The sequence below is a fragment of the Psammomys obesus genome, unplaced genomic scaffold (assembly GCF_907164565.1).
Source record: "Psammomys obesus unplaced genomic scaffold, mPsaObe1.curated_primary_1811, whole genome shotgun sequence".
Classification (NCBI taxonomy): domain Eukaryota; kingdom Metazoa; phylum Chordata; class Mammalia; order Rodentia; family Muridae; genus Psammomys; species Psammomys obesus.
The window spans coordinates 6,416,841-6,427,575 of NW_026596445.1; the positions used below are offsets into that span (position 1 = coordinate 6,416,841).

At 33.5% G+C, this 10,735-nt stretch overlaps 1 protein-coding gene across 1 annotated transcript in view; it reads right to left on the reverse strand.

Moving 5' to 3' along the window:
* The window catches only part of Dach2 (dachshund family transcription factor 2), a 743,535-nt gene that overhangs the window by 116,342 nt on the left and 616,458 nt on the right, over positions 1-10,735 (reverse strand). The window contains exon 7 of the mRNA XM_055598244.1: positions 4,189-4,330. Coding sequence (XP_055454219.1) covers positions 4,189-4,330 — 142 coding nt within the window. The remainder of the gene's footprint in view (positions 1-4,188; positions 4,331-10,735) is intronic.

A 10,735-nucleotide genomic window follows, 5' to 3' on the forward strand; every position in this document is an offset into this window, starting at 1 on the left:
TATTGGTATGTTTTAGCCTTCAGTTCAGGGGAGAATCACTTGAACTTCTTTTACTTTATAAGTTTTACAAAGATTTAAGATATATGCTTTAGCATATCATAAGCAAGCATGAGGCCAAATATATCTGTACCCCAAATAAGTACTCAATGATTTATCTTGGTAAGAATTTTTTTGAAATGTCTAAATTGGTATATATCATTAATATGTTTGGAGTAAGTAAAAGAGTAGCTTTTTCCTATGAAAACAACTCAAATTTTATAAATGCAAAATTTAAATGTTGAGTCATATAACTATATTTAATAATCTATACATATAATATATACATACATAAAATACATATATCTTGAGAAAGCATTCTAAAACTGCATAGAGTAAAACTTTTCAACTGTAAGCATTAAAAATTTAGGTTAATTTTACATCAATAGCACCAATTAAAAATCTGTACAAAATATTTTCACAACCAAAAGAATTTATCCAAAGCCAGTGTTAATCTACTCTGACATGGATAATTATCAGTAAGATGTACAACACTGCAGTACTGAGTTAGTTTTTGGTCTTTAGTTTGATCTTCATACATATATCAAGCCAAAATCATTTTACCTTTATTATCCCTTTGGAATTTTTTTATGCTTTGTCCATTATCTTGGCCAACGATAAGTTCTTCTCTATTGTTGGGTATCATAACTAAAAAATGAAAAAGGGGAACTGGGTATACTTTCATGCAAAATACCCAAAGAAATGCATAAAAACACGTAAATGGCTGACACACTCTAGCAACTTATATGGATTTTTTATACTTCTGGAGCATAAGAAAAATTTGCTATAATAGCCCAAGTATCTTGAATATCAGTAAGATGATTAATCATGCAAAATTTAAAGTATATTCACACTTAGTGCTAGCACTGTCTAATATATACTATTTAAATCATGTATGCATTTCTTATTTTAAAACATGCATGTAAATTAGTATTTAGCTCCATAAATAATACTTTTCTCAAAAAACATTTCAGAAAACAATTTATAAGTTAATAAATGATGAAGTTAAAATAATTATGCCTTTAAATTACTGAGGAAAGTTTTTTAAATATATACAAAATTGACATAGTAGAATATAATTTTCTGATACTTATTGTAAGTGTTTACAAAACATTTAGATTTAAAGAAGAAAAACATACAATTTTTTAATTTACCATTTTATTCTCTGTAGTGCTATTTCATTGAAACATTACAGCTCTATAAATAAGATGCAATCATTTACAGCTAAAATCTATTAAACCTTTTCATTCCATCGTAGATAACACTTCTATCATGGTTGGACAACTGTGAACTGTGCATACAGTGGCCAACCACTGTCAGTAGAATTACATGTGCACTATTTTTCAATAACTTTTCTAAGATAGTATAGTGCCTATGAAATATTTTTGTTTATTTTGCAGTATAAGTTACCTATTCTCCTGTGCCATAACATTTGGCAAGTACGTTTCTGTTAAACTTTCATCCAGCACTCAATAATAGATTATCTCTTTCTCCTGCATAGATAGATACAGATTATATAGAAATAAACAGCTTCCATATTTTCTTTCAATATTCCAATACAAAAATTGTTCCAACAGTATAATATATGCTTTAGCTTCTTGATTCATTCAATTTTTTCAGTTAGTCAGATTTCCTATAATCACTTGTATTCAAGTTTATAAAACAAGGTAGTCTCTGTCCATAAAGTAAAGGAAATACTAAATTTCTCTTTCTGGAATATAAAATTTTGTCATTAAAGAACAAAATTCTTTTTTTTTTATTTTTTATTATCTTTCTGGAATATAAAATTTTGTCATTAAAGAACAGAATTCTTTTTTAAAATTTTTTATTAATTAGACTTTATTCATTTTGTATCCCCCCATAAGCCCCTCCCTCCTCCCCTACCAATCCCACCCTCCCTCCCTTTTCTGCATGCATGCCACTCCCCAAGTCCTCGATAGGGGAGGTTCTCCTCTCCTTTCTGATCTTTTCTTAATGCGTTATTCATCATTTCTTTAACATCACTGTGTATTAAGATCTCCAAAAGAGATATTGAAAAGCCATGCATGTTGCTGCTCAAACTGTGTTCCAGATCAAGTGAATTAAATTCATAGTGTATTACAAAAACTGTAAAAGTGATTATAATATAGAGCTTTGTTTAAGAATCACCAAGCTAACTACAAAACTAGAAACACAGACAATATATAATGCTGATAAACATAGACTTGGATAAAGTTTCACAAAAGAGAAAGCATCTTTATCTTTACATAGTACAAATCCACAACAGAATACATATCCTAATCGCCTAAATTCCTGTCCTTCAAAATCTAATTGTTTTTACAGAGCTTAAAACAAGCACTACTATGAGCTGTGAAAAAAATCTAAAGGACATAAAACATCTCTGGATATAGATTACAGGCAAAAAAAAATGCAGAAATCATGTCCATTAAAGAAAATATATACATAAGTTACTGGATTTTGGATTGTGTAGATATGGAAGAGTTATGAACGTTTTGACAAACAAAAAAGTTAATCTTTGTTTTATACAGGAAATTTATTGTAATTGAGTGTTCTTGACAATTTGTCTATAGATGAGTAAGATCATAGAGAATGAAAGGTTATACAAAGAAAAAATAAAAACAAAAGCATATCTGTCTCCTCATATTCTCTTAGAAATTTGAGTTTCAGAATTCTTTTTTTCACAGATAGTCTAGGTTTTATGTTCTCAAAACAATTCAGTACAACATGTATGCAAGTAAATATTTCCATATTATAGAGCTAGGCATTAATAATGTTTAAATGGCTTGCCTAAGATTTTTTAAATTTCTATTTTTATATTAATTGCAGTTTTTTCACTTTGTATCCCTCCCTCCTCCATTCCCAATCCCAAGCTCCATCTTTCATCAACTCCTATGCCCCTCTCCAAGTCCATTGATAGGGAAGGTCCTAGATTATCTGACCCTAGATTATCCAGTCTCATCTATACTAGTTGGCTAAGATTTTTAAAGATAGCTACTATAATATCATATGGACAGATTCAGGTGTCATATAGGCTCTATCACAACCAATTTATAAAATGGAAATCTTATGAAACAAAAATATAGATAAAATATTTTCCAACATTATGATATATAACTGTCTAAAAGATATTTTATCTCAAATATCCTAGAGATGTGCCTATTATAACTATAGTGTCTAATAATAAATAGTGCATACCAACATATTTATCTAAGATACATACCGCACCAAAAAAAAATATCATGGTGTCAGGCCCATGAGACTGATAAATATATTAAGGAAAGGCCTAGTGGGGGTAAGAAAATTGTGACAATTTCCAGTGCTTCCTGTATTGCTTCACAAACCAGGGTTACTTCTAAAGGCATTTATATTAAAAAAAAAAAAGGGACATTTTTGTGTGTGTGTGTGTGCCAGATGTATATTTTATTAAGACTTACTGAACAACCCTATAAAGTCCTGTTATTTTTCTGAGTTTGTGAGTCTGGAATCCAGGGCTTGGAGAGTTGCTTCTGTCACAGAACTGCTTATTGGCATGGCTGTCATTTGACCCCTTTCCCTGATTGTCCTCTGAGGGAACAAGATGGCTTCTGGGCCATGGAGAGTCAGACCAAGACTGAGGAACAGTCTGTATTGGGAAGATGACACAGCCCAGTATTTTAAATATTTGATAAATTTGCTTTTAATTTTACTCATAGGGCAGGGCATTATGCTGTTCCCTGGAACTTCCTAGGAATAAAGCCTAGTTTACAAACAATGACAAGCGATAGAAAGTGTCTGACACTCTCAGAGTTTCACAGTGACCAGGCTGAGAGACAAGGCAGACCTCACTGGATGGATGATGTCAGTGGGCTTTGGCTCCAGATCATTCTGTAATATTCCATCCTCCAGTCTTCTGAGTGACCTCACCTGCAGCTCCTAGACCTCTGCTTCATCTCAGGGTCCCTGAGCTCATCAAAGTAGGATCATGACTCAGTTACATTCTCCAGAGAGCTGAAGGTATACTCAGATGTGTCTGTATTGCTTCACAAAGCAGGATTACTTCAAAAGGCATTTATATTAAAAAGGGGACACTTTCTCCTTGATTTCCTTCTGTGTCACTTGTGTAATATGGAATTGCATAAAAGACTATCTTCCACATTCTTGCTTTGGACAGACACTCACCCATTCTCTCCGAATTATGATCCATCTGGGAAGGAGAGCTGGACACACTGCTGCTTGGGTCGGAAGAGGTGTGGCTCCCAGGACGATGACTCTCATCCAGAGAGAGAGCAGGGGAAGGACTCTCTTGGATCCGCTCCTGATACAAAATTAAACAGAAAAGGATTCACATAAGTGCAAAAATTTTCATGAATGTTTTCACAATAATGTTGGAAATATGTGCTTCTCACATATCCTGAAAGAATGCACAGCACACTTAAGTATTTTAAAAAAATCTAACAGATTTAATGTGTCTGGCTTTATGTTGAGTTCTTTGATCCACTTGGACTAGACTTTAGTGCAGGGTGATAAATATGGGTCTACTTGTATTTTTCTACATGTAGACCACTAGTTAGGCCAGCAGCATTTGTTGAAGATGAAATCAAAAGATGCTCAACCATACAAGGACATTTGTGCAACTATGTTCCTAGCACTTTTGTTTATAATAGCCAAAATCTGGAAACAACCAAGATGTCCCTCCACTGATGAATGGATAAAGAAATTGTGGTACAAATTTTATACAGTGGAATACTACTCAGCAATTAAAAACAAAGAAATCATGAAATTTGGAGGCAATGAATGGAACTAGAAACGATCATCCTGGTGAGGTGACACAGAAGAAGAAAGACACAAATAGTATACACTCACTTATAAGTGGATATTAAACATATAATGTAGAATAAACATAATATCTATAGTACTAAAGAAGCTAAACAACAAGGGAAGAGGCTTAATCCTCATTTAGAAGGGCAAACAGGATACACATCTGAAGGAGGAGAAGACAGGAATAAGGACAGGAGCCTTCCATAGGAGGTCTCTGAAATACTCTACCCATAAGGAAATTGAAGCAGATGCTGAGATTCACAGCCAAACTGTAGGCAAAAAGCAGAGAATCTTATGGAAGAAGGGGGAGAGAGAAAGACCTGGAGGGGACAGGAGTTCCACCAGGAGACCAACAGAGCATAAAAACCTGGGCCAAGGGAGGCTAGTAGAGACCAATACTCCAACCAAAGATGATGCATAGATAAGACCTAAAACCCCTACTCAGATGAAACCCATAGGCTTCTCAGTTTCCAAATGGGTACCCTATTAAAGAGTCTCTGACATGATCAGTGGCTGACTCTTGGTCACTTAACCCTGGAGGGTATAAACTTGCCAGGCCCCAGAGGAGGAGTATTTAGGCAGTCCTGATGAGACCGGATAAGATAGGACCAGATAGAAGGAAATAATGTCCTCCCCTATCAGTGGACTAGGGAAGGTGTATAGAGGGAGAAGAGTGAGGATGGGTGGGACTGAAAAGAGAAAAGGGCAGGGGCTACAGCCATGATACAAAATGAATAAATTGTTATAAATAATAATACAGTTCAAAAATACTTTAAAAAATCTTTTGAGAAATAAGTGGCAAGTTATTAGATTTAAATAGAAATTTGTGGCTGAAAGGAAGTTAGGTTAAGTATTCTTTCCTAAAATTGCATAAATGGGAATATGAAGAGTTAGGTACCTCAGTAGAACAAGTGCTGTGTTTATGCATAGGACCTGAATTCAGATTCAAAGACTCCACATACAACAGAGCCAAAATACCTGTGCCCAGGGGAACTGGCAGAGCCCGAAACCCCAACCAAGGACCATGCATGGTGAGGACTTAGACTCTTGTTCAAAGAAAGCTCATAGGCTATTCAGTTTCTAAGTGAGTTGCCTAGTAAAGGGTGAAGGCACTGTCTCTGACATGAACTCAGTGGCGAGCTTTTTGATCACCTTCCCCTGATGGTGGGTGCAGCTTTACCAGGCCACAGAGGAAGATGATGCAACGAGTTCTGATGAGACCTGATAGATTAGGGTCAAATAGAAGGGGAGGAGCACCTCCCCTATCAGTGGACTAGGGGAGGGGCATACAGGGAGAAGAGGGAGAGCTCTACAGCCAGGGTACAAATTGAATAAATTGTAATAAATAATAATAAAGGAAAAATCATGAGACGCAATAATGTGTTTTACAAACTGGGAATACAGTCTGTCATTGTCAATTTTTTTAGCATTGCTTAAAGCTTAATATTTTAAATAATCAATTGTAATAAAAATCAATAATTTTATATGCTTTCATACTATCTGGTATGACTTCTATAATTTATTCATATAATAATTTCTGTGAAATAATGAATATATTCAATATCTTTATGAATTTCATACTTACAAATCAATCTGTACATTAAGTTAAAATTATCCAATATGAAAATTAAATTGTAGTGTTTATGCATATATAGAAAAATATGATTCACCAATATAAATGCAGAGATAGTGAATGTTCTGTAAAGTGTTTACTTCACCCATAATAAATTCCTTACACTAAATGCTTTGTCTAATTCTCTGTAATTACATTATCAACATTCCTATCCTTATAATGTTAAGAATTAGTTTATCAATTTTCTGCTTGTATATTTTCACATTGTTTTCGTATGACATCCTTTAAATTTATAAATCACAGGAAGAAAAGCTTGAACTTAAAATAATTAAATGATAATTAAGTTATCACTTTATTTAGTAATTAACATTTTAAAATATCTGTCATTTCAGCAGGCTGGATGTTGCCACTTTCCTTTCAAAGATGGCTATTTTATATCTCAATTGCCAGGAAATTGAATATATATTATACATTATATTACATAGCCAAAGGGACTGCACAGATGTGATTGAAAATATTACATTAAGCTTATTATATTAGTTTCAATGAGTCTTATTTTATCGAAAGATTTTCAAAAAATTTCAAAGATCAAAAAAGAGAGTTAGAATGATTCAATATTGTTGGCATGGGAGGTAAAACAGACCATGAGTCAAGAAGCAAAATGGTTTGTAGAAGCTGAAAAAGACAAAGAAACATTCACTTTGGGGGCCTAGAAAAAAGAATATAGGCTTGTTTGCGCCTTGATTTTGGCCTCATTAAACCCTATCTTATTTTTTACCTACAGAATTATAATATAGCAAATTGAAATTGTTTGAAGCCACTGAGTTGGTGTTGACTTGTTATAATAGTGCTAGAAATGTTAGTTTTTGCCAACTTGACACAAATTGAGGAAGAGAAACCTCAGTTGTGGGATTGCACATGTTTGATTGGCCTCTAAGCACATCTGTGGTGCATTTTCTTTTCTTTCTTTTTTTTTTTTCAGGTTCAACAATTTTTTTAATCACACAAAAGAAAACATTTCTTCCATCTGAAACAGAACAGAAAAACAGAATAATTAAAAAGTAAATCTAGTTCTTAACTTTTTATTTTCTGAGACAATGTCTCAATGTGTACTCCAGGCTGGCCTTAAACTCAGAAAGATCTACCTGTTCTGCCTCCCTACCTCTGGGGTTAAAGGGCAGTTTAACTGCTCTTCTTAAAGCTCCCAGTGACTACAAAGGCAATTTGAAAAAGTTTAACATGTTTAACGTTCTCACATCTTGAGTCCTAGAACCTGATAGCACACATGTTCAGCAAGAATTGCCTTGGCTGTCAGCATTTTCTTAATTAATTGTTAAAAAGAAATACCCCCAAGTTGCTTTTCGTTAATAGGGGAAAAAAACAACCTAGGACACATACTAATAGAGTTATTATTGTGCCTTGTCTATTTTAAGTCATTAGTTATCAAGTAGGCAACATTAAATAATTTTACTGAAATGACTTATAGACATTTAGTATTTAAGCTATAGTATATGTACTAAAAACAGTCCTTGTAAATAGACAGTACAGTTGTAATCTTTTACTGTTGTTTGCAAGCCTTAAAACAATGAGGTTCTAAGGACTGTAAAATACATCAAAATCTATAGTTTTTTTGAAATCACATAAGGCAATAACCAAAGAAATGTAGACAGCAAAGCAGATAGAAAAATTTACAAAGAAACTTTATTTATTTAATTTTATTTTTTGGTTTGGAGAGCTATATGAAGAAGTTCTGAAAGACTTATATAGAGACTTTATACCACAAATCCTTCCAACATTGGAGAGTCTGGAAGTTTATAAGTCAAAAATCTAACCTGATCATTTATGTTTGGTAATATATATTTCCACGTAGCACACACTTGTGCACACAAACATATATCAGTGAAAATAATTTCATATGTGAGGATGTAGAGATGGCTTATCACTTAAAAGCACAGGCTACTCCTCCAGAGGATTCAGGCTCAATTACCAGCACTCACATTGCAGTTCACAACTGTTTATAACTCCAGTCCCAGGGAATCTAACACCCTCTTTGGGCCTCCATGGACAGAAGACACATACATGATACATAGACATACATGGAGGCAAACCATCCATACACATTAATATAAATAAATTAAATTAAAAATACTTCCAAATATGAGACAATTTTTTTACATTGTTGTATTGTAATATCAATAGCCTTAGGACAGAATATACATTTAAAATGAAAAAGAATTCAGTGATTGCCTTTGAATTCCAATACTGAAAATTTGGTAAAAATACTTAATTTAATTAATTATGTCTGTCAATGGAATTTTAAATGAATGAATAAGAAGCGAATACAGCAGATGCTGTGAAAATTAAAACTGAAGAAACACTATCAATTTGTAGTTATAGAAGGAATCACACAGACACCCCCACCCCACCCTTATATCCTACTATAATACAAGCAGATTGTTTTAAAAATTATATTGTTGATGATTTGGAATAACAGGATAATCCAACAGTAAATGATATTAACATTTTCCAGTACCTTGTAAGAAGTTGCAACTCGTAATGAATAAAGAAAGCTTGGAGGGACATCTACACAAATACCACAAATAGTGAGAAAATACATAATGCTGTAAAAAAGGATGTTCCCAACATATTTAAAGGTAGCATTTCATATGCACTTGAATAATTTACCTCCCAAATTTTTGTTCGCTTTTATTATGTATATTATGTGAAACAGTAAATTAATTTAAAAAGCATGATTTGATGGGTGAAAATAATGGAAATCATTAGAAATCCCATGATTACTATCTCTTCTCCCTTAATGCATCTCCCTCCAATAACTTCATTCTAGTTTTTTGGCATCCACTTATCCAAATGTTATGCACAGAAATATTTGAAGTTAGGGTCCACATATGGGAGCAAACATGAGATAGTTGTCTTTATGTTAATGAGTTATCTCATTCAGTATAATTTTATTTCAAGCTCCATCCATTTACCTGAAATTTCCTGATTTTTCTTTCTTTGTAGGAGGGTAATATTCAACTCTGTATATATACCACTTTTTGCTTATCTTTTCATTTCTTGGTGGTCATATTAAGCTGAAGATATTTCCTAGCTATGATGAATAGAATAATGTTGGATTGAATGTGTAATTACATTTATTATATATTTATTATATTTTATATATTTATTATATATTTAATATACATTTATTTGATGGCTAATGATGTTAAACACTTTTAGGTATTTTCTAGCCACTTGTACTTAAGAACTTTCTGTTAAGTTCCAAAGGTCAGTTTTTGTTTGTTTGTTTGTTTGTTTCGCTTTGGTTATTGTTGTTGTTTCCTTAATGTTTGTATATTTTTTGTTCTTTTTTTTAAATTTTTCTTATTAAGTACAGTTTATTTACTTTTTGTACCAGCTGTAGTTACCTTCCCCAACCCCTCCCAATCTCACCCTCCCTCTTCTTCTCCCATGCCCCTCTCCCAGTCAAATGATAGGGGAGGTTCTCCTCCCCTTTCATCTGACCTTAGTCTATCTGGTCTCATCAGGACTGGTTTCTTTGTCTTCCTCTATGGCCTAGTAAGGCTGCTTCCACCTCAGGTGGAGGTGATCAAAGATCCAGCCCATGATTTCATGTCAGAAATGGTTCCTGTTCATAGTTTTAATTTGTTTGTATATTCTAAACACTAATCATAACTCAGATGTAAGTTGGCAAAGCTTCTTTTCCATTTTGAGTGCTTCCTCCTTGTTTGAAAGCTGTTGATCCTAAGATCTACTGACCCTTACTTGGAATCCATTCTGATCTCAAGTGTCAAAAACTAAAGAAATATTAGAGTGCAATGATATGAAGAAATGATACAGCTCTTAAATATTCCATCCATTACCTGTTTTAATTGTATTTTGTATCAGTGTATTATTAAATAATACACTGGCATTTGTCTGCATCTTGAGTCATTTTTTTCTTTCCTTTGTATCACAGGAAATATACACTTGGAGCAGCGTCTTCTATTACTTTCACCTTTTTTTTCTCTCTCTTCACTCTCCTGACTCTTCCATAGATTCCAAGTTTTGGAAGATCAGCAGGGTCTCATTATCTCAGAGTTAATTTGAATCACTACCTGTAATAAATGTCAAGCCAGCCTCTCTATCTTATGTTTTCTGTTATACAATTTACTTGCCAAATCAGACAGTAAGTGCAGGATGCTAGCTTCATCCCCACCTTGTAATTCTTCTGAAACAGAAACAGGTTCCAGCTGGTCAGTCAACTTTAAGTTTTGGAATTCACACACACACACACACACACACACACACACACACACACACACACACACA